Source organism: Ranitomeya variabilis, chromosome 3, assembly GCF_051348905.1.
Source record: "Ranitomeya variabilis isolate aRanVar5 chromosome 3, aRanVar5.hap1, whole genome shotgun sequence".
Taxonomy (NCBI): Eukaryota; Metazoa; Chordata; class Amphibia; order Anura; family Dendrobatidae; genus Ranitomeya; species Ranitomeya variabilis.
In genome coordinates, this window is record NC_135234.1 from 447,227,674 (window position 1) to 447,252,173 (window position 24,500).

Genomic DNA, 24,500 nt, shown 5'->3' on the forward strand with positions numbered 1-24,500 from the left:
CCTCGCCGGTGGCAGCAGGGTTCTTCTTTCTGAAGAAGAAAGATGGCGGATTACGCCCGTGTTTGGTTTTCAGGGAGTTGAACCAGATTACGGTTCGTGATCCATACCCTATGCCTCTGATACCAGATTTGTTCAACCAGGTGGCAGGTGCTAAGTGGTTCACCAAGCTTGACCTCAGGGGGCGTACAACCTCATAAGAGTCCGTCAAGGTGATGAGTGGAAGATGGCTTTTAATACCCCTGAGGGTCATTTTGAAAATTTGGTGATGCCGTTTGGGTTGACTAACGCACCTGCAGTGTTCCAACATTTAATCAATGATGTGTTCTCGCATGTTTTGGGGAAATTCGTTATCGTGTACCTAGATGACATTCTCATATATTCTTGCGACCGTGAGGCTCATTTAGATCATGTCAGGCAGGTGTTACAGCTTCTCAGAGAGAATAAGCTGTATGCTAAACTTGAGAAATGTGTATTTTCTGTTCAAGAGTTGCCTTTCTTGGGTTATATTGTATCTGCTTCTGGTTTTAAAATGGACGCCGCTAAGGTGCAAACGGTGCTGCATTGGGAACGTCCTGATAACCTGAAAGCACTTCAGCGGTTCCTTGGGTTTTCTAACTACTAAAGGAAATTTATCAAGGATTTTTCCATCATTGCTAAACCGCTAACTGACATGACTAAAAAGGGTAACAATTTCTCTGTTTGGCCTGAGGCTGCTGTGCGCGCATTTGAATTTCTTAAGAACAGTTTTGTTTCAGCCCCCATTCTTGTGCAGCCAGACGTATCTAAACCATTTGTTGTGGAAGTCGATGCGTCTGAGGTTGGTGTGGGGGCGGTACTATCTCAAGGCTCGTCTTTGAGTGGTTTACGTCCGTGCGCCTATTTCTCCAAGAAACTGTCGTCCGCTGAACGTAACTACGGTATGGGCAACAGGGAGTTGTTGGCAATTAAGTTGGCCTTTGAGGAATGGCGACACTTCTTGGAGGCTTCGGTCCATCAGGTAACTGTTATTACTGATCATAAGAATCTGCTGTATTTGGAGTCAGCCAAGCGTCTGTCCCCCAGGCAGGCTCGCTGGGCATTGTTTTTCACGCGGTTCAATTTTGTGGTCTCTTACAGACCGGGGTCTAAAAACACTAAGGCGGATGCTCTGTCCAGGTGTTTTCCGGGGGGAGAACCTCGGGAGGATCCAGTACCCATCCTCCAAAAGGGTGTTGTGGTTTCGGCTCTCACTACCGAGGTTGAGGCTGAGATTGCCGAGGCTCAGGAGGAGGTACCTTCTGAGCTTCCCGTCAACAAATTTTTCTTCTGCTTCATCTCCGCCTAAAGGTTTTGGCAGAGCATCATGATGCCGTCCTGGCTGGCCACCCAGGGGTTAGAGGTACCTTGGAGTTGGTGTCACGTCGGTTTTGGTGGCCCAAGATCTGACAGGACGTGGTCTCATACGTGTCAGCTTGTACCACGTGCACTAGGGCTAAGACGCCCCGCTCCCGTCCTGTTGGCACACTACTTCCTCTTGAGATACCTAGTAAGCCATGGACGTAAATCTCCATGGATTTCATCACTGATTTGCCCTCATCAGCTGGAAACATGGTCATCTTGGTGATTGTTGATCGTTTTTCTAAAATGTCGCACTTTGTGTCTTTGCCTGCGTTGCCTAACGCTAAGACTCTGGCTCAGGTATTTGTGCAGGAGGTGGTCAGACTTCATGGGGTTCCATCTGACATCGTGTCTGATAGGGGGTCTCAGTTTGTGGCAACATTTTGGAGAGCGTTTTGCTCACGGCTGGGAATCAAGTTATCTCATTCTTCGGTGTTTCATCCTCAGTCAAATGGTCAGACTGAGCGTATGAACCAAAATTTGGAACAGTACTTACGCTGCTTTGTCTCTGATAACCAGGAGGAGTGGTCTTCATTTCTTCCTTTGGTTGAGTTTGCCATCAATAATCACCGCCAGGAGTCGTCTGGGGAGTCTCCGTTTTTTTGTGTTTACGGGCTACATCCTCAATTTTGTACCTTGAGTCAGAGGGGCTCTTCCAGCGTTCCGGAGGAGGACCAGTTAGGAACACAATTGTCATCAGTCTGGAGGAGAGTTAAACAGCGCCTGTTGAGTGTGGGTGCTAGGTACAAATGTGTGGCTGACAGTAGGCGTGTGCCAGGTCCGGACGTGAGTGTGGATGACTGGGTGTGGTTATCCACAAAAAACATAAGACTCAAGATACCGTCCCTTAAATTGGGTCCACGGTTTATTGGTCCATTTAGGGTCACCGCCGTCATTAACCCAGTAGCGTACCGATTGGAGCTCCCTACGGTGTATAAGATACACAACGTGTTCCACAGGTCTCTTCTAAAGAAGGTGGTGGGTTCTGTGGACGCGGCGCCTATGCCACCTCCAGTCTTGGTGGATGGTAATTTGGAGTTTGAAGTCTCCAAGGTGGTTGACTCTCGTGTAGTGCATCGCACTTTACAGTACTTGGTACACTGGCGTGGTTATGGGCCTGAGGAGAGGTCCTGGGTACCAGCCTCGGACGTTCATGCTGACCGGCTGGTCAGGTTGTTTCACCGACGTCATCCGGACAAGCCGGGTCCTATAAGCCGTGAGGGCCCTGGGGTCCCTCGTAGAAGGCGGGGTACTGCCATGTCGGACGCTGTTCAGACCAGGTCGTCCGACAGACAGCGGTAATTCTGCTTTTGACCACTATTTACTCATTGGCGTCTGCTAGATTTTGTCTAGCTGTTCCGGGGTTAATTTACCTGATCCTCGAATTGGAAGCTGGCCCATTTCCATGGCCTTTAAATAGTTCTCCAGATCATTGGGCGTCGCCGATTATAGCTTCTGTCTTGCGTTGTTATCTTGGTCTGGAGTGGAGAGCTGGTGGTTGGAGATTCGTTGCTGGTGGTGTATATTCCTTCGTCTTATTTACTCCTTCCTATAATTGTGTTTATTTTGCCCTGCACATTTATAGTGTATTCCTGAGTGTCTGCGGCGTGGTGTATATTTTCCTTTATCCTTGTCCGTGCTAACTGTGGGTATTTAAGTATTACCTCTTCACTGGGTGGTGGGTGGAGGTTTCAGCCTAGGGCTGAGCTCAGGAGTTAGGGTGAGGTTCGAGGCCTGAACATGCACACCATCAGTGTAAACTTCAGGTAGAGGGTCAGTCAGGATTTCCCTAGTCTTAGGGAAATTGCAGGAGCCCTGGTTATTAGCTCTCGCACACCTAGTCTCTCCCTGACAAAGATGAAGATGAAGTGTGAGAAAAGAGCCAGAGAACTTAGATTAGTAGCACCACTCTAACATCACAATACAAAAAAATCATGGAGTTGTGCCCTAAAATGGGAGTCCAGTACTTTTTTTCATTCTAATTCGTTTATTTTTGCTTATAGTCACCTACTAATCCTGCTCCATACCACTGAGTGGTCCTCCAATTATCTTGCCTAGTACAGGGATCATCACCTGATTGGCTTCAGCATTGCAGAAACCCATACGACAGGAATTAAATGTAACTAGAATAAAAAAAAAGTACTGAACTAATCTCCAACTTCTCCAAAACATCTCCAAAAACTTCTCAAAACCTAACTTCTGCACAATGTTTTAGGATTGTGCAGTTGATATGTTTTTGGGAATATCTCACGTACTTTAACAAGAGTACATTGTCAATTTTAAGTTTACTATATTTCTCAATAAAGGTAAAGATGTGGGAATTCCTATTAATGGAAATAAATCCTCTGAGACAGAAGCTAAAAATGAGGGAATAGAGATTTATATTAATAGAAAGTTCTATAATGCAAGATCTCTGCTAAGCATGATCTCTCTGAATGTCCTTGAAAATCCTGGGAATATGCAACAATTTGGAGCCAAATAAGGTCAGTTACTTTTTATTAAGGGTTATTATTGCCAAGTAGCCGAAGAAAAATGCACTAAATTATTTTTAAATAGCGAAAACGATAATGTACTCAAGATGCAGACTACAGGGCAGTAGTAATGGCATCAGGCATCTAAGCACTAGTCTTCTTACCAGTAGTAATCATGTTTTCCAGCTTCCCGATGTAGCACTTTGTGAAACTGATGATGATTGCAAAGCTATATCTACTCGACAAACGCAAGGTATGCAATGTTGGCCATTACGTATGTCTTCACAAATACATGTGTTATGAAGGCCACGAGCACACGTTGAGTGTTTGGTGAGTTTTTTACCTCAATATTTGTAAGCCAAAACCAGGAGTGGGTGATAAATACAGAAGTGGTGACGTGTTTCTATTATACTTTTCTTCTGATTGTTTGTCTCCTGATTTTGACTATCAAATATTGAGGTAAAAAGACTGAACGTGTGCACGTGGCCTAAGGCATTTTATGTCCTTCTAATCATACTCACTTTACTTACAGCACGTGTAATCTTGCATTTTGTCCATTATTAATCACTTCCATATGCTGTATAATCAAATATCATGCATCCTCTTCTGTGCTGAATAAAGAGTTAATTATGCAAACGATTGTCACAATTAATATCCCACCATAATGTAATTCATATGGTATATCATGGTAACACTCGTTTACATGGCTTATTTATTTTTATGATGATAATTGCCACCCTTTATCATCCTGTTGCAGTAGCGAAAAAGTGAGCTTCCAGGCACCTTTGGTACAACTTCAATTTTTGGAGATAGTGAGCCTCAAAAAATCCAACAAAGCCAATTACTTTTCATCGGAGAATGTAAATTATGACCCATAGGTATTCGATAGGCACAGAAACAATGTTCAACAGTAGCTATAATATGCACAATTGATGTTAAAGATTTACAACTATTTTCACCATTCTCAAAATGTGTTCTTACTGGTCTGTTCTACTAATAACAATTAGCTACTTGTCCTAGCATTGTATGGTAGAGAACTCATAAAAAAGGAAATAAATTAGGAATTAAAAGGGAGCAGGACCAACCCTCCTAAGCCGTGTATTTGGGCATGTAGGTCATAGGAAGCTGAATAAAATGATACCTTGAAATCTGCGATCTGATGTCTTATTCCAGCGAAATCCACTTCCAGGCTCTAGGGAGGATGCTGCCTGGAAGATAACTCTGCCTCCAGAGCTTGTTTTACATGAAGGGGAGTTACCAGTAAGACATGTAACTAGCACAGAACAGGAGAAATGAAATTTGTCTTCTTGCAAACACACTTTGTGCTTCTCTCTCGGCTCTGCTGTATTGCAACAATATTGTAACCCTGTGTGCCTCTGAGATGGAACTTAACCTGAGAGGAACCCACAGGTGTGTCAGTTCTAATCACACACAGCTCTGCAGTGAGATCAGGAGAGCAGAGAGCGGCCATTACACATCACACTGGTAAATCCCAATACATGTAAAACAAGCTCTGGAGGCAGAATTATCTGCCAGGTGACATCCTCCCCATAGCCTCAAAAAGGTCATTTATCTAAAAAAGTGCTAAAAGATGATTTCTCAACAACAAGGCATCAGATATGAGGCATACAGGCATATCTCTCCTCAGCTGTCTATAACCTGTATGCCCATATTAATAGTTTAGATAGGTCAAATGTGGCGACAGAATCCTTTTAAATGTAGTATATCATACTGTGAGAAAGTAAATATATGTTAAGAAATGCAGTATATCCAGACTGATACATTTTTTCACAGTGTGCTATGCTCCATAATTGGTTGGCTTACTTGGCAAATGTCTCCACTAAAAAGTGATATTCAACACTGAATTAAGATCTGAATGTGAGCGTGATAACTTCTGTAGAACACAAGGCTGGCAATGTGACTTTTGTGCCTTCTTATTTGATTTTATTCCCATGAAAGGTCACACAAAGTTGCTCCACTGTTTTGCAGTTGTCTTGATACTATTTCCATTGACTTATATGGGGAGACATAATTGGGTAGCAAAAAGTTGTATTGAATTGACCAGGTGACAAACAGTAGGTGATTTAGGATCTTGTGCATATGTGTTTAAAATTGAAGCAGAGAGGCCACACTAATTTATATACGGTAGGTTATTTGTTTAGTGTCCATTTTTTAGAACAAAAGAAAAAAGCCAAATGAAGAACTTTTTCTTCCACTCTAACACTAAACAGCAAACGGAAACCAGACCGACCCCATAATGGTGAGGTCACTGTGCTTCCATTTGAAACAGAAATGCACATGATACTAATTCTGTTTATCTGATCTAAATAGTACCGACCAACAAACGATAAATGGACATGTGCACAATTCCTCAGCAAAGATTCTCTGGAATACTTAGAGCATTCTAACATTTACTTTAACAGACATGTAAGGAGAGATGACAGCTGATCGATAAATCCAGTGATTCCTAGGTGGCGTTTGATAGATGTTCTCTTTTTTTCTTCTTTTACATTCAGTCCAGACACAAATACCACTATGGTCTTAAGGCTGGTGATTTGCCACCACTAATTTGATAAAGCTCTGCTCACACTGCTGTTTTTAATTCTGTTTATATGCTCATCTGAGCAGAACAACTAAATAGACACTATTGCTATACCCCTTACGTACTGAGGGCCAGAGAAGCCTATAATAGTTGCAGTTAGGGTATATGCACAATGTCTTTTTCAGGCAGATTTCACCTAGAATCCATCTAATAGATGCAGGTTTTCTGGCAGGCTGCTATTTTTAGGCTGGGAGGCAATATCCATGGCCACTTACCAGCCCCCGGTTGTCTGTTTCAGCTTGGCTGGTTGTCAAAAATAGAGGGATCCCAATCTATTTTTTTAAATTATTTATTTAAATATTTAAAAAACAGCATGAGGACCCCTCTTTTTTTGAGAACCAGCCTTGCTGAAGCTGACAGCTTAGGGTTGCTGCCCGTAGATGTCACTTTTGCCTGGCTGGTTATTAAAAATACTAGATGTCCCAATTCTAGCGCATCGGGTATTCTAGAATATGTATGTAGTTTATTTATGAAGATTTAAGAATAATGCAATGAATACACAGGATTTTCCAGGTTAAATATAAACATTATCAGTGAAGCGGTGTTTAAATCCCGTGCCAATATCACTGATTGGTCGCGCCCAGCCAGGCGCGACCAATCAGCGCAGCGGGGTTTAAATCTTGAGCCAATATCGCTGATTGGTCGTGGCCGGCTGGGCGCGACCAATCAGCAAAGCATGGTTCAAATCCCGGGCCAATTCGGGGCCGGACTGCGACTGTCGCTGATTGGTCGCAGCCGGCCGGGCTCAACCAATCAGTGAAGTGTGGTTCAAATCCCGCGCCAATTCGCGGCCGGACTGTGCCTGTCACTGATTGGTCGCAGCCAGCCGGCCACAACCAATCAGTGAAGCAGTGTTTAAATCCCGCGCCAATATCGCTGATTGGTCGTGGCCGGTCGGATGCGACCAATCAGCAAAGCGTGGTTCAAATCCCGTGCCAATTTGCGGCCGAACTGTGCCAATATCGCTGATTGGTTGCGGGCAGCTGGCAAGACCAATCAGCGACACGGGATTTTCGTTACAGACAAACAGACAGAATTAGACGATTATATAGTAGATACCCGATGCGTTAGAATCGGGCCACCATCTAGTATTCATATAAACTTTGGTGCTTACATTTATGTTTTAACCCATTTGACACACTGTCATTGTTTGTCTCCTGTCTTTATTTTAAGAGTCAAAACTTTATTAGTCATCAATCGCTGTATGACAGCTTGTTTTCTACAGGATGACTTATAGTTTTCAAAGACACCATTTATTTTACCATATGATAAAGTTAAAAACGGGGAAAATTTTTATTCTCTCCCTTACACACTGTCCTGTTATGATCCTAGTGGCAAGGATCGCAAATCTGACTAGCTAAGAAACTGAACCGATGACTAGCTCTGGGGAAGTGGTAACTGAATTGACCGCAACCTGATCCTATCCGCACACAACTATAGGTAGCCGTGGAACGTTACCTGGAAATCCTAGACGTCTCGTCACGGCCTAAGAAACTGACTATTCCTAGAGAGAAAGTAAGTCCTCACTTGCCTCAGAGAAATGACCCCAAAGATATAGAAAAGCCCCCCACAAATATTAACGGTGAGTTAAGGGGAAAGCACATACGCAGAGATGAAATAGATTTAGCAAATGAGGCCCACTAACACTAGATAGCAGAAAATAGGAAGGGAACTGTGCGGTCAATGAAAAACCCTATTCAAAATATCCACGCAGAGATTGCTCGAGCCCCCGCACCAACTAACGGTGCGGGGGAAGCAACTCCGTACCTCAGAGCTTACCAGCAGCAAAAGAAATCACATATTAGCAAGCTGGACTAAACTCATCATAAACAGAAATGATATTGCAGACAGATGAGCAAAAAATAATCAAACAGAACTTAGCTTCTCATGAAGAGACAGAAAACCAAGACAGTCAGGAGTAATCAGAATAGCACTGAATACATCGACAGCCGGCAACAAGTGGAGGTGAAGCAGAGCTAAATAGGAACCTCCCTAGAGAATAACGAGGCAGCAGATCCAGCCACAGACCCACAAGATAACAAACAAAGCCACCAGGGGGAGCCCAAAAATAAAACTCACGCAATACCACCTGTGACCACAAGAGGGAGCACGAAAACAGAGTTCACAACAGTACTCCCCCCTTGAGGAGGGGTCACCGAACCCTCATCAAAACCCCCAGGTCGATCAGGGTGAGCCACATGGAAGGCACGAACCAAATCGGCCGCATGAACATCAGAGGCGACAACCCAGGAATTATCCTCCTAACCATAGCCCTTCCACTTAACCAAATACTGAAGCCTCCGTCTAGAAATACGAGAATCCAAGATCTTCTCCACCACGTATTCCAATTCACCCTCAACCAGCACAGGGGCAGGAGGCTCAACCGAAGGAACCACAGGCACCACATACCTCCGCAACAACGACCGATGGAACACATTATGAATAGCAAACGATGCTGGGAGGTCCAGACGAAATGACACAGGGTTAAGGACTTCCAAAATCTTATAAGGACCGATAAACCGAGGCTTGAACTTAGGAGAGGAGACCTTCATAGGAACAAAGCGAGAAGACAACCACACCAAGTCCCCAACGCGAAGTGGGGGACCCACACAGCGACGGCGGTTGGCAAAGCGCTGAGCCTTCTCTTGTGACAGCTTCAAATTGTCCACCACATGATCCCAAATCTGATGCAACCTATCCACCACAATATCCACTCCAGGACAGTCAGAAGGCTCCACCTGACCCGAGGAAAAATGAGGATGAAACCCCGAATTACAAAAAAAAGGTGAAACCAAAATAGCAGAACTAGCCCGATTATTAAGGGCAAACTCGGCCAATGGCAAAAAAGTCACCCAGTCGTCCTGATCAGCAGAAACAAAACATCTTAAATAAGTTTCCATGGTCTGATTAGTTCGCTCGGTTTGGCCATTCGTCTGAGGATGGAAGGCCGACGAAAAAGACAAATCAATGCCCATCTTAGCACAAAAGGTCCGCCAAAATCTAGACACAAACTGGGATCCTCTGTCGGAAACAATATTTTCAGGGATCCCGGGCAAACGAACCACATTTTGAAAAAACAGTGGAACCAACTCGGAGGAGGAAGGCAACTTAGGCAAGGGCACCAAATGGACCATCTTAGAAAAACGATCACACACCACCCAGATGACAGACATTCTCTGAGAGACAGGGAGATCTGAAATAAAATCCATGGAAATGTGCGTCCAAGGCCTCTTCGGGACAGGCAAAGGTAACAACAAACCACTGGCACGTGAACAGCAAGGCTTAGCCCGAGCACAAATTCCACAAGACTGCACAAAGGAACGCACATCCCGCGACAAGGAAGGCCACCAAAAGGACCTGGCCACCAAATCTCTGGTACCAAATATTCCAGGATGGCCCGCCAACACCGAAGAATGAACCTCGGAAATGACTCTACTGGTCCATCTATCTGGGACAAACAGTCTATCCGGTGGACAACAGTCAGGTCTATCCGCCTGAAACTTCTGCAACACTCGTCGCAAATCTGGGGAGATGGCGGACAAAATCACCCCTTCTCTGAGGATACAAGCCGGCTCTGAATCTCCAGGAGAGTCAGGCACAAAACTCCTAGAAAGAGCATCAGCCTTCACATTCTTCAAACCAGGCAGGTACGAGACCACGAAATCAAAACGAGAGAAAAACAACGACCAACGAGCCTGTCTAGGATTCAGCCGCTTGGCCGACTCGAGATAAATCAGATTTTTGTGATCAGTCAAGACCACCACACGATGCTTAGCTCCCTCGAGCCAATGTCGCCACTCCTCAAATGCCCACTTCATAGCCAACAACTCCCGATTACTGACATCATAATTCCGCTCGGCAGGCGAAAACTTTCTTGAAAAGAAAGCACATGGCTTCATCACAGAGCCATCAGAGCTTCTCTGCGACAAAACAGCCCCCGCTCCAATCTCAGAAGCATCAACCTCGACCTGGAAAGGAAGAGAGACATCTGACTGACATAAGATCGGAGCAGAAGAAAACCGGTGCTTCAGCTCCCGAAAGGCTTCCACAGCCGCAGGAGACCAATTAGTAACATCAGAACCCTTCTTGGTCAAATCCGTCAAAGGCTTAACAACACCAGAAAAATTAGCGATGAAGCGACGGTAAAAATTAGCAAAACCCAAGAACTTCTGAAGACTCTTAACAGATGTAGGCTGAGTCCAGTCATGAATAGCCTGAACCTTGACTGGGTCCATCTCAATAGTAGAAGGAGAAAAAATGAAACCCAAAAAAAGAAACCTTCTGGACTCCAAAAAGACATTTTGAGCCCTTCACAAATAAAGCATTGGCACGCAGGACCTGAAACACCATCCTGACCTGCTTAACATGGGACTCCCAATCATCAGAAAAAAACAGAATATCATCCAGATACACAATCATAAATTTATCCAGATATTCGCGGAAGATGTCGTGCATGAAGGACTGAAAGACAGAAGGAGCGTTAGAAAGCCCAAAAGGCATCACCAAGTACTCAAAGTGGCCTTCGGGCGTATTAAATGCAGTTTTCCATTCATCACCCTGCTTAATACGCACAAGGTTATAAGCACCACGAAGATCTATCTTGTTGAACCAACTAGACCCCCTAATGCGAGCAAACAGATCAGATAACAATGGCAAAGGATACTGAAATTTGACCGTGATCTTATTTAGAAGGCGATAATCAATATAAGGTCTCAGGGAACCATCCTTCTTAGCCACAAAAAAGAATCCCGCACCAAGAGGGGAGGAGGAGGGGCGAATAAGTCCTTTCTCCAAAGACTCCTTTATATAACTCCGCATAGCAGCATGCTCCGGCACTGACAAATTGAAGAGTCGTCCCTTAGGAAACTTACTACCAGGAATCAAATTTATAGCACAATCACAATCCCTATGAGGAGGTAGAGAACTGAGTTTGGGCTCATCAAATACATCCTGGTAGTCCGACAAAAACGCAGGGACTTCAGAAGGAGTGGATGAAGCAATTGACACCACAGGAGCGTCCCAATGAATTCCCTGGCAACCCCAACTTGACACAGACATTGCTTTCCAATCCAGGACTGGATTATGAGTCTGCAGCCATGGCAGACCCAACACGACGACATCATGCAAATTATGCAGTACAAGAAAGCGAATCACCTCCTGATGAACAGGAGTCATGCACATGGTCACTTGCGTCCAGTACTGAGGTTTATTCATAGCCAATGGTGTAGCATCAATTCCCCTTAGTGGAATAGGGAATTTTAAAGGCTGCAAAACAAAACCACAGCGCCTGGCAAATGACAAATCCATCAGACTCAGGGCAGCACCTGAATCCACAAAAGCCATAACCGGGTAAGATGACAGGGAACAAATCAGGGTAACAGACAAAATGAACTTAGGCTGTAAAGTACCGATGGTGACAGACTTATCAATCTTTTTTGTGCGCTTAGAGCATGCTGAGATAACATGAGCTGAGTCACCACAGTAAAAGCACAACCCATTTTGCCGTCTATAATTTTGCCGTTCACTTCTGGTCAGAATTCTATCACATTGCATAGACTCAGGTGTCTGTTCAGAAGACACCGCCAAATGGTGCGCAGGTTTACGCTACCGCAAACGCCGATCAATCTGAATGGCCAGAGTCATTGACTCATTCAGACCTGCAGGCGTAGGGAACCCCACCATGACATTCTTAATGGCTTCAGAAAGACCTTTTCTGAAATTTGCAGCCAGGGCACACTCATTCCATTGAGTAAGCACCGACCATTTCCGAAATTTCTGGCAATACACCTCTGCTTCATCTTGCCCCTGAGAGAGGGCCAACAAAGCTTTTTCAGCCTGGTTCTCAAGATTAGGTTCCTCATAGAGCAATCCAAGGGCCAGAAAAAACACATCCACACTGAGCAATGCAGGATCCCCTGGCGCCAATGCGAAGGCCCAATCTTGAGGGTCGCCGCGCAAGAAAGAAATAATAATCTTAACTTGCTGAACGGAATCACCAGAGGAACGAGGTTTCAAAGAAAGAAACAACTTGCAATTGTTCTTAAAATTCAGGAACCTAGATCTATCTCCAGAAAACAACTCCGGAATAGGTATTCTAGGCTCTGACATAGGACTGTGAACAACAAAATCCTGAATACTTTGTACCCTTGCAGCAAGATGATCTACACTGGAGGCCAAACTCTGGATATCCATGTCAGCAGCTGAACTCAGAGCCACACCAAGATTAAGAGGAGGAGAGAGGCTAGACACACAGCAGCTAGACACACAGCAACAAAAAAAAAAACAAAAAAAACTCAAGGCTTCTCTTCTCCTGCTTCTGCCATGCAATTAACACTTTATGGGCCGGCTGTACTGTTATGATCCTAGTGGCAAGGATCGCAAATCTGACTAGCTAAGAAACTGAACCGACGACTAGCTCTGGGGAAGTGGTAACTGAATTGACCGCAACCTGATCCTATCCGCACACAACTATAGGTAGCCGTGGAACGTTACCTGGAAATCCTAGACGTCTCGTCACGGCCTGAGAAACTGACTATTCCTAGAGAGAAAGTAAGTCCTCACTTGCCTCAGAGAAGAGATATAGAAAAGCCCCCCACAAATATTAACGGTGAGTTAAGGGGAAAGCACATACGCAGAGATGAAATAGATTTAGCAAATGAGGCCCACTAACAATAGATAGCAGAAAATAGGAAGGGAACTGTGCGGTCAATGAAAAACCCTATTCAAAATATCCACGCAGAGATTGCTCGAGCCCCCGCACCAACTAACGGTGCGGGGGAAGCAACTCCGTACCCCAGAGCTTACCAGCAGCAAGAAATCACATATTAGCAAGCTGGACTAAACTCATCATAAACAGAAATCATATTGTAGACAGATGAGCAAAAAATAATCAAACAGAACTTAGCTTCTCATGAAGAGACAGAAAACCAAGATAGTCAGGAGTAATCAGAATAGCACTGAATACATCGACAGCCGGCAACAGGTGGAGGTGAAGCAGAGCTAAATAGGAACCTCCCTAGAGAATAACGAGGCAGCTGATCCAGCCACAGACCCGCAAGATAACAAACAAAGCCACCAGGGGGAGCCCAAAAATAAAACTCACGCAATACCACCTGTGACCACAAGAGGGAGCCCGAAAACAGAGTTCACAACACTGTCCTCCATGTTGTTCTCTCCCTCACAGAGTGTCCTCCATGTTTTTCTCTCCCTCACAGACTGTCCTCCATGTTATTCTCTCCTTCACACACTGTCCTCCGTGTTATTCTCTCTCTCACAGACTGTCCTCCATGTTATTCTCTCCCTCACAGACTGTCCTCCATGTTATTCTCTCCTTCACAGACTGTCCTCCATGTTATTTTCTCCCTCACAGACTGTCCTCCATGTTATTCTCTCCCTCACAGACTGTCCTCCATGTTATTCTCTCCCTCACAGACTGTCCTTCATGTTATTCTCGCCCTCACAGACTGTCCTCCATGTTATTCTCTCCCTCACACACTGTCCTCCATGTTATTCTCTCCCTCACAGACTGTCCTTCCGGTTATTCTCTCTCTCACAAACTGTTCTCCATGTTATTCTCTCCCTCACCGACTGTCCTTCATGTTATTCTCTCTCTCACACACTGTCCTCCATGTTATTCTCTCCCTCACAGACTGTCTTCCATGTTATTCTCTCCCTCACAGACTGTCCTTCCTGTTATTCTCTCTCTCACAAACTGTTCTCCATGTTATTCTCTCCCTCACCGACTGTCCTTCATGTTATTCTCTCTCTCACACACTGTCCTCCATGTTATTCTCTCCCTCACAGACTGTCTTCCATGTTATTCTCTCCCTTACAGACTGTCCTCCATGTTATTCTCTCCCTCACAGACTGTCCTTCATGTTATTCTCGCCCCCACAGACTAACCTCCATGTTATTCTCTCTCCCTCACAGACTGTCCTCCATGTTATTCTCTCCCTCACACATGGTCCTCCATGTTATTCTCTCCCTCACAGACTGTCCTCCATGTTATTCTCTCCCTCACAGACTGTCCTCCATGTTATTCTCTCCCTCACAGACTGTCCATGTTATTGTCGCCCTCACAGACTGACCTCCATGTTATTCTCTCCCTCACACACTGTCCTCCATGTTATTCTCTCCCTCGCAGACTGTTCTCCATGTTATTCTCTCCCTCACAGACTGTCTTCCATGTTATTCTCTCCCTCACAGACTGTTCTCCATGTTATTCTCTCCCTCACAGACTGTCGTTCATGTGGGGCTGGGGTTCCTGGGCATGCGCACTGCGCTGTTTAGACGCTCCCCCAGCTCCCCCGCCTTCCAGCGTTGCCGGAATATACAGGTTTCCTTGCCAGCGTTTGGAATGAAGCAGCCGCAAATAACAACGCTGGAAGGCGGGGGAGCTGGGGGAGCGTCTGAACAGCGCAGTGCGCATGCCCAGGAACTCCAGCCCCGCACTGTGCATAATGAATAACACAGTGCGGGGCGGGGATTCAGCAACAGGGTGGCCGCACTGCCCGCACAGGCGCAGTCAGGCACCCTGCATCTGACCTATGACGGACAATGAAGACTGCGCCTGTCCCATGCAGGCACGCACAGCGCAGGCGCCAGATTTAAGAAAAACAGCGTGAAGGGGGCGGCGACCATCACCCCAGAAGAGATGAGTGACGGCAGTTGGGAGCTTCACAGAGGAGGCTTCGGACCGCCTCCAGGTACAAAGACAGGTATTTAGGGCAAATTTTAAAACGCTTTATTGAGGGAATAGCTGAAGCAATAACTTAAAGAGCCACCTTGTTAGACTGCAGCATTACTGCTGCACAAGGTGGCTCTTTTAGTTTATAACGGCTGGAGGGGGAGACAGTGGCCCTTTAATGTAAGTTTTTACCATCAGAATTTTCTCAGAGATACATCTGATTTTCTGGAATGAAAAAAAACTTCTGAAGGTTTCTTTTCATGCATTAAACGGTCCGTGTAAAATGATTGAAAAACAAATACCATTCGACTGCTGTCTGATTTTTTTTCATGGACCCGTAGACTTTTATTAGTGAGATTGATCCAATTCTCGGACCAAAATCATATGTCTCCCTGCTTTTGTGCGAACCACTTAGGCTATGTGCACACGTTGTGGATTAGGCTTAGGAATTTCTGGTGCGGATTCTGCCTCTCCTGGCAGAAAACGCACATGCTGTTTTTTGTGCGGTTCCGCAGCGTTTTTTTGTGCGTTTTTGCTGTGGTTTTCTTGCGGATTTGCTGCGTTTTTTACCCCTGCGGTTTTCTATAATGGAATGGGTACAAAAACGCTGCAGATTCACAAAAAAGAAGTGACATGCTACTTCTTTTAATCCACAGCAGATTTTCAGCAAAGTGTGCACAGCATTTTTTTTTCTCATTGATTTACATTGTACTGTAAATCAATTGCGGATCTGCAGCGTTTCTGCACTGCAAAAAACGCTGCGGATCCGCAGAGAATCCGCAACGTGTGCACATACCCTTAGTCTGTAAAAAAAAATAGACATGTGATTGGCCCTATAGACATAATAGGTATGAGTTCTATACATGAAAAACATGGAGAGAACTTGTATGAGAAACTTGTACGCCCTGGTGTGCATATTGAGTAAAGATCGTTTAATGTGAAACAAATTTCCTGGACTACAGGCATGGTTTTCATAGTAGCCAAGTTTAAATTGAGAGTGACAGATTATCTTTACATAGTTTATCAAATGGATTATATTGCTCTAAGGCTCTAGTTTGGTTTTACTGTGAGTCTCCATCCCATAATAGTGTTCTTCATATTTGTCGTTATATCGTGTACAGATTATACATTTGATATCAATGAACTTTTCATTTTCTTCTCACAGTTCCTAGTACACTGTTTATGACCATATTGTGGACTGATGCCAGGATGTATTGTTTTTCTCCACCGATTCTGTGTTTTAATAACTGATCTGAGTAGGCAGAAGTTGTCTGCTACTTTTAGTGCAGTATTGCTGAAACAGGGCCTTTCACCAAATTTTTAATGTTTAATAGTGGGTGAAAAGCAGAATAAACTGTATTATTTATATTATTTTTTACTATTCCCCTCCATTGTGGAGATATTAGCAAACTATTGGCATTTAATGAGTTAAATTTTAAGTCCAAGTTAGTGTTATCAATTAGTTTTCACTTGGAGCATTTACTTCTTTTGCCTGTATGAGTTGCCCAATCATAAGCAGGGAGCAACATACTAGAGAAAATATTTCCCACCATAGCTTAGAGCAGGTTTCTCACTGTATGAGAAGTAAAGATGCATCTCTGATCCCCTGGTCTAACCTCCTGCATGATTAGACAGTGTATAGAGCACAGAGGACTAAGGGTACTGTCACACTATACGATTTACCAACGATCACGACCAGCGATACGACCTGGCCGTGATCGTTGGTAAGTGGTTGTGTGGTCGCTGGGGAGCTGTCACACAGTCAGCTCTCCAGCGACCAACGATGCCGAAGTCCCCGGGTAACCAGGGTAAACATCGGGTTACTAAGCGCAGGGCCGCGCTTAGTAACCCGATGTTTACCGTGGTTACCAGCGTAAAAGTAAAAAAAAACCAAACAGTACATTCTTACATTCCGGTGTCTGTCCCCCGGCGCTGTGCTTCTCTCCACTGTGTCTGCCAGCCGGAAAGCACAGCGGTGACGTCACCGCTGTGCTCGCTTTCCGGCCAGCCGGCGCTCACAGTGCAGAGAAGCAGAACGCCGGGGGACAGACACCGGAATGTAAGAATGTACTGTTTGTTTTTTTTTACTTTTACGCTGGTAACCACGGTAAACATCGGGTTACTAAGCGCGGCCCTGCGCTTAGTAACCCAATGTTTACCCTGGTTACAAGCGAACGCATCGCTGGATCGCTGTCACACGCACCGATCCAGCGATGACAGCGGGAGATCCAGCGACGAAAGAAAGTTCCAAACGATCTGCTACGACGTACGATTCTCAGCAGGGTCCCTGATCGCTGCGGCGTGTCAGACACAGCGATATCGTATGGATATCGCTGGAACGTCACGGATCGTACCGTCGTAGCGACAAAAGTGCCACTGTGTGACAGTATCCTAACACCATTCTGATAAGGTTGATGTGTGGGAAGGGAAGCACAATGGAGTTTAGCTTTGCCTCATTGCAAACTCTTCTAGCATCTCTCCTCCTATAATATAGTCAGTTCTGCTGTACTGCCCGTTTCCCACATTGCCTTCCAGAAGTGAGAGGTCAAATTGTAAGCTCAGGACAAACAATGCCAAAGATTCCAATCAGATAAGCTGATGATTCACTAAACAAATAAATTAATAATTGTACTCATAGTCCTTGAATGGAGTATAAATTTACCCTGTTACATAGCAATACAATGGTGTCAAACTATTTTATGTATAACATTCTGTACCTGAACAAGGAGGCTCAGGGTGCACAATGCTACTGCAGCGCACCAGAATAATGTCGTTCTTCCACCAGGGGGAGTGATATTACGTCTAATGGCAATAAAGGAGATCTTCCTACCAGGTATCACAAATGATACACCACACTTCACACTCCAGACCACCAGGGGGAGCCTTGCTCCTATCTACTAGGGCACTCCTCACAGAAGGGTACAACTGGTGGGCTGGATAGAAAGTTAGGGAGAAGCTGACTGCGCTTTTCCCAGGCAACACCTGTCAGGCAGACAGGGGGAAAGGAGGAACATCGGAGCTGCAGACAGAGGGCCCCTGGCAGGGGTGGGATCCTGTCGGAGGTCTAGCTAGAACAGAAAGACACGGAGCTGCGCCTGCCCCACGTGCGGCAGCATCCTAAGAACGGACACGAAGAGAACTGTGTTGTAGAGGGTGAGAAACGAAGTCATAGTACAAGGAGAAAACACCAGGAGGAGTTCTGCCCTGAAATAGGCTGCCTCCTTCTGAGGCGTGTAGCCGGTGGCCAGAACACCGAGGGACGCTTTACTTCAGAGACCGGCAGGGCAGTCAATTCCAAGTTGGCTGCCCGACCTTAATTCCTAAGAAGACACAGTGGCAACTTGTGGGGGTCGGGGCGTCTCTAGGGTCCCTATAAACAAGCCTCAGGCCATCAGTCATAAGGGTTTGTCCTATCCACACCATCTGGGGGACAGAGAGGAAGAAATAACATCTAGAACATCTACAAGAGTTGTGAGGACCTTACCGGGAAGCTCAGCAGGGAGGTACTACAACACACAGGCGCTAGTAGGAAGGCTACTGATTTCCACCTGGATAAGGGGACTCTGGATTTGCCTTTGGACCGGCCGGACTCTGCCTACCCTGTGGTCTGTACCCTGGACTGTGGATGCTGAAGCCTCGAGTAAAGGTAAAGAGACTGCAACCTTGTGTCCTCGTTATTCTCTGCGCCTTACATCGTCCACCATCACTATCTACACATCTGGGAAGCCCTGGGGAAACATTTCACCTGTGGGAAGGTATACCATCTAGCTGCCATCACATCACCCCAGCGGACCCCTAAGCAGCGTCGGTCACCCTGACCGAATACCACAGGTGGCTTCACGAACTACCCCTTTAAAGACCTTTCCCAAAACCGTAAAAACTCTCCTCTTTATTGGACGCCCCTCAAAGGGCCACAGATCGGGTCGGGCCACAGTGACATCCCTACCGAACCGAAGGACCCGGTGCCGAGTACCCCATTGCCCTAACGTGGGGGCGCTCCAACTTTGGCGTCACGAACAGGATCTACTTAAGCCTGAAAATCGGGTCATGTGCGCCTAAGAACTGTGCCAGAACTGTATTTGAACTGGGATTTGTTTAAAGACTGTGTATTGCCATTTGCCGCCAAAATTCCCGCCAAAACCACCGCCATTACAGCGCCACGAGGAGCGCAGGAGAATATGAAGGGCGTGGATTTGTGGGCGTGAACGAACTGAGAAGCGCGAAAAATAATGGCCGCCCAGTCTAAATATCTCTGTACCTTGAGGACGTGTCCGTCAGCAGCCGAGATCCGCCTCCTGATCCTCAATGGCGGGCGGAGACAAAGAAAACAAAACCGCCCCAGAAGGGGAGAGTTGGAAAAGGACCAGGAAGAGGCGAACCATGTGGAGGACGCCATGGCACGCTGCCCAGAACCAGAGCGTGGTGTCGGAGCAGAGGACTCCCCCAGCTACCCGGAGGAGCACCGTAACCAGGCCTCCACCGCTGATGTCCTGCAGGCTGGAGTGGACGAACTGATTGACCAACTGCTGCAGCTGCGGGTGACCACCAAGGCCGCATGCCCGATAGCACCTGCCGAGGACTCACTGGCATCGCTACCGACACCGCTTCCTGCACCGCTACGGGAACCACTGTCGACACCATCGCCAGAGCCACCGCAGATGACGCCGGCGGAACCAGCCAACATGGAGGACACCGCTGCGGCCGGTAAGCATGCCGACCCTGCCCCAGAGACAGAGGGACTACTGATAGGCCCCGTCGCAGCACCACCTCCTCGCAGTACCCACCGCCTGCAGCGTCTAGCACCATGGGACCAGGCCACGGGAATGGAACACTTTCTGAAGGCCCCAATTACGCCCACCACCCTGCTGGGTGAGGTATACGCGGAGCGCACTGTGTACCACTGGGTGAATCCCGGGCCTGATTTCATGGGGTTCCCCGGGGCAGAACAGCATAAAGGAGATACGGTAGAAGTCCTAAGTTGGGAGGACTACCAGGCCCAACTCGCCCATAAGTGGGAGGAGAAGGAGGAGATACACCAGGCCCAATGCCAGGCCCATGACCAATGCGACCTAGCAGTAAAGGCCAAGTCCCTCAAGGACCGCACCACCCACCAGGTCCCGTGTAAGCAGGGCACAGTCGTAGCCTTCAAACTCCGAGGGAGTTGGGGCTTCATCAAGGAGCAAGGACTGTATGCGGAGGTCTTTGTGAACCGCAGGGATGTGGAGTCCCACCTCTGGGAAGGCCACCCAGACCGAGATCTTTACCCGGGAGACACTGTTCTTACACCAGACATTTCGGTGAAAAGGGCTGGTTCGCCTTAAATGTGCACAAAAAGAGAGACATTGTGGCACATCCTACAAAAACTCCAACTAAATTGTCTCCTGTGGCAACGGCGCCACCTTGTGTCCAGACTACTGCTGTCACCAAGACCACAACTGTTACCCCGATATGTACCATCATCAGGACCACTACGTGTACCGTCACCACTACTACCACTGTTGTGGCCAAAGAGTTGACTCCAGCGATAGCCTGTGCTTTGGCTGTTCCGGAACGGAACACAGTGGGTACTCAGACCCCCAAATGGAACGAGGGACTCCCCTATGTGGTACCAGGAGGTAGCCAATACCCAAAAGGACTACCCCCGCCGGTACTACCTCCAGAGTGGTTTAAATAAACCTCGAAACACTGGAATGTAAATAGTTAAACTGTTTTTCCTTGCTGCTTGAACCCGTCCAGGGTTAACTTTTAAAGGGATCCCCTGTTTAAAGGGATCCTATGTTTTTGCACAAGTTCATCATTGCTTTTAAAGAACATTTGAATCATGGACGGTGAATGGTTCACAAACTGCTTGTAAATAGTTTGCACCTTCTTAAAGGTGCTTTCTACTGGTTTTACATAGGAGGCTTTTACAGAGACTGCCTCTTAACAGAAACTGCTGTTAATTATGCTGTAAAAATAACTGCTTTGCCTTACAGACCTGAAGAAATACCCGTTGGTGCGTCAGAATTCCGGGTCAGGATTTCACATCTTGTAGCCCACCCAAGACCAACGTTCGGAGGTTCGTAACGGGTCCCTCATCTTGCATCACGTCACCTTTAAACTGACTTGCATATTGATGATGTGATTATTTTGCACTACCTCTGAAAAGACTTGGATTTCCTCTTACAGGGAATGTTAGTTAGTTGCACTTTGCCTAGTTAGACAGTAATAATGTTTATATATAGCTAATAGTATGTAGTTAAGAATAGGAAATGTTAGATGATGTACTTTAAATAAAATTGAGGATAAAGAAATTGGAAGAAAGATACAGTGAACCCGTAGGGGGGTGAAACCTGTTCTGCATTTCAATAGAGTGAACCCATAGAGGTTAGTGAGTCCTCTAGTGAGCCTTAGTAAGTTAGTTAAAAGACTTTGCACTTAGAGAAGAATAACGGTTTTATGCTTGAATAAAGGAAAATGTTAACTTATTGTTTTGAAATTGCACTTAGTAGTTAATAGATAGTATACCTGTATGGGTAATAGTATTTCATAGTTAGAAAGTGTATCCGTAATCAGTCAATCTACAGAAGTAAGCTGACAATGTAAATATGTTCTTGTTTGCAACGTTCAAGTGTTCTCACCTCCCATAAAGGGAAGCATTGTTATATTAACTTGTTTCATAGCATTCCAAAAATTTTGTATGTCTTTTTGCTAATGTATTGTTGTTTTCTTTTCCCAGTCCGGGAGTACTGGATTTAATGGGGGGAGTGCAGCGCCCCAGAGTCCTGGTCGTTGCAGTAATGTCGTTCTTCCACCGGGGGGGAGTGATATTACGTCTGATGGCAATAAAAGAGATCTTCCTACCAGGTATCACAAACCATACACCACACTTCACACTCCAGACCACCAGGGGGAGCCTTGCTCCTATCTACTAGGTCACTCCTCACAGAAGGGTACAACTGGTGGGCTGGATAGAAAGTTAGGGAGAAGCTGACTGGGCTTTGCCCAGGCAACACCTGTCAGGCAGACAGGGGGAAAGGAGGAACATCGGAGCTGCAGACAGAGGGCCCCTGGCAGGGGTGGGATCCTGTCGGAGGTCTAGCTAGAACAGAAAGACACGGAGCTGCGCCTGCCCCACGTGCGGCAGCATCCTAAGAACGGACACGAAGAGAACTGTGTTGTAGAGGGTGAGAAATGAAGTCATAGCACAAGGAGAAAACACCAGGAGTTCTGCCCTGAAATAGGCTGCCTCCTTCTGAGGCACGTAGCCGGTGGCCAGAACACCGAGGGAGTAATTGTCTCTACGCTTTACTTCAGAGACCGGCAGGACAGTCAATTCCAAGTTGGCTGCCCGACCTTAATACCTAAGAAGACACAGTGGCAACTTGTGGGGGTCGGGGCGTCTCTAGGGTCCCTATAAACAAGGCTCAGGCCATCAGTCATACGGGTTTGTCCTATCCACACCATCTGGGGGACAGAGAGGAAGAAATAACATCTAGAACATCTACAAGAGTTGTGAGAACCTTACCGGGAAGCTCAGCAGGGAGGTACTACAACACACAGGCACTAGTAGGAAGGCTACTAATTTCCACCTGGATAAGGGGACTCTGGATTTGCCTTCGGACCGGCCGGACTCTGCCTACCCTGTGGTCTGTACCCTGGACTGTGGATGCTGAAGCCTCCAGTAAAGGTAAAGAGACTGCAACCTTGTGTCCTCGTTATTCTCTGCGCCTTACATCGTCCACCATCACTATCTACACATCTGGGAAGCCCTGGGGAAACACTTCACCTGTGGGAAGGTATACCATCTAGCTGCCATCACATCACCCCAGCGGACCCCTAAGCAGCGTCGGTCACCCTGACCGAATACCACAGGTGGCTTCACGAACTATCCCTTTAAAGACCTTTCCCAAAACGATAAAAACTCTCCTCTTTATTGGACACCCCTCAAAGGGCCAGGGACCTGGTCGGGCCACCGTGACATCCCTACCAAACTGAAGGACCCGGTGCCGAGTACCCCATTGCCCTAACGTGGGGACGCTCCACTACTGTATACATTCCCACTCAATAACACACTACTAAATTATATGGAAAGATATATACAGTGGGTACGGAAAGTATTCAGACCCCTTTAAATTTTTCACTCTTTGCTTCATTGCAGCCATTTGATAAATTAAAAAAAAGTTAATTTTTTCACATTAATGTATACTCTGTGTTAGGGCTAGTGGAACGCACCAAATGAATATATAGATTTTTATTATGATAGATGCGTTCGCAGCCCGGGGTCCACCGTGCAGGAGAACCTGCTGCTAGCAAATAGCGGAACTAAATGACGGTGTTAGCTAACTCTGTTACTTCACAGAGCAGCCGTGCACTCAAAGCACTGCGCCCTGTTAGACTCCACAGAGGCACAGGCTAACTGCCTAAACAAGAGCAGTCAGTGGTCATGCATGCACACGAAACTCCTCGCCGGAGGTGCCAGCATTCTAAGGGCTTATTTCGGCCAGGTCCCTGAATACCCAAGCATACAAACTCCTCGCCGGAGGTGCCAGCATTCTAGGGGCTTATTTCAGCCGGGTCCCTGAACACACTCATACAAGACCACATTGGCGCAAAGTACATAAATAAAGAGCAATACTAGCGCATGGCCGTGCGGCCATGCGAGCCTTAAATAGTTGCAGCACGTTCAGGACCTTCCTGGAAGGACCAATGAGAGGCTGCCACAGAGCGGGAGCACCTACAGGACCTTAGCTGCAGTGTCTGATCATGTGACCCTCGATCTCCACTGAGAGATCTTACTCTGGGCATGCTCAGAACGAGAAAAGCAGGACTTAGTCCCTGAAGCGTCTGCTCGCCGCTGCCCAGCACTGACTTCAATGGCAGAAGCAGGAAAAGCAGCAGTAACTCCTCTGTCCTCTGTACAGAGTCAGACTGAGCGAGACACTGGGACCAACGTCTCCGCTGAGCAGACTCCACTGCGGCAGAAGAAGAATGGGAGACCGCAGCGGAGATGGCCCGAGATTCCCCCTGTGCAGAGACGGTAACTTGACCCCTAACATTACCCCCCCTCCTAGAGCCCCCCCCCTTGGACCTCGCTACGCTCAAAGGCAGCAATGAGCTGCGGAGCCCAAATGCGCTCAGCAGGCTCCCAGGACCTATCCTCAGGACCGTAACCCTTCCAGTCCACCAAATAAAATTTTTTGCCACGAACCACCTTGCACCCCAAAATAGCATAAACCTCGTAATCGTCCGTAGACGAACCCGATGTCCCGGCAGATGACTCGGAAAACGGGACATGTATACAGGTTTCAAGAGGGACACATGAAAGGTGTCGGTGATACCCAGGCGTGGCGGAAGGGCTAAACGATAGACCACAGGGTTAACC

The 24,500-nt window shown here is 46.6% G+C and overlaps 1 protein-coding gene across 1 annotated transcript in view; it reads left to right on the forward strand.

Annotated features, from left to right (window-relative positions):
- Positions 1-24,500, forward strand: part of LOC143816293 (P2X purinoceptor 1-like) — a 207,433-nt gene that overhangs the window by 49,930 nt on the left and 133,003 nt on the right. The window contains exon 4 of the mRNA XM_077296495.1: positions 4,035-4,101. Coding sequence (XP_077152610.1) covers positions 4,035-4,101 — 67 coding nt within the window. The remainder of the gene's footprint in view (positions 1-4,034; positions 4,102-24,500) is intronic.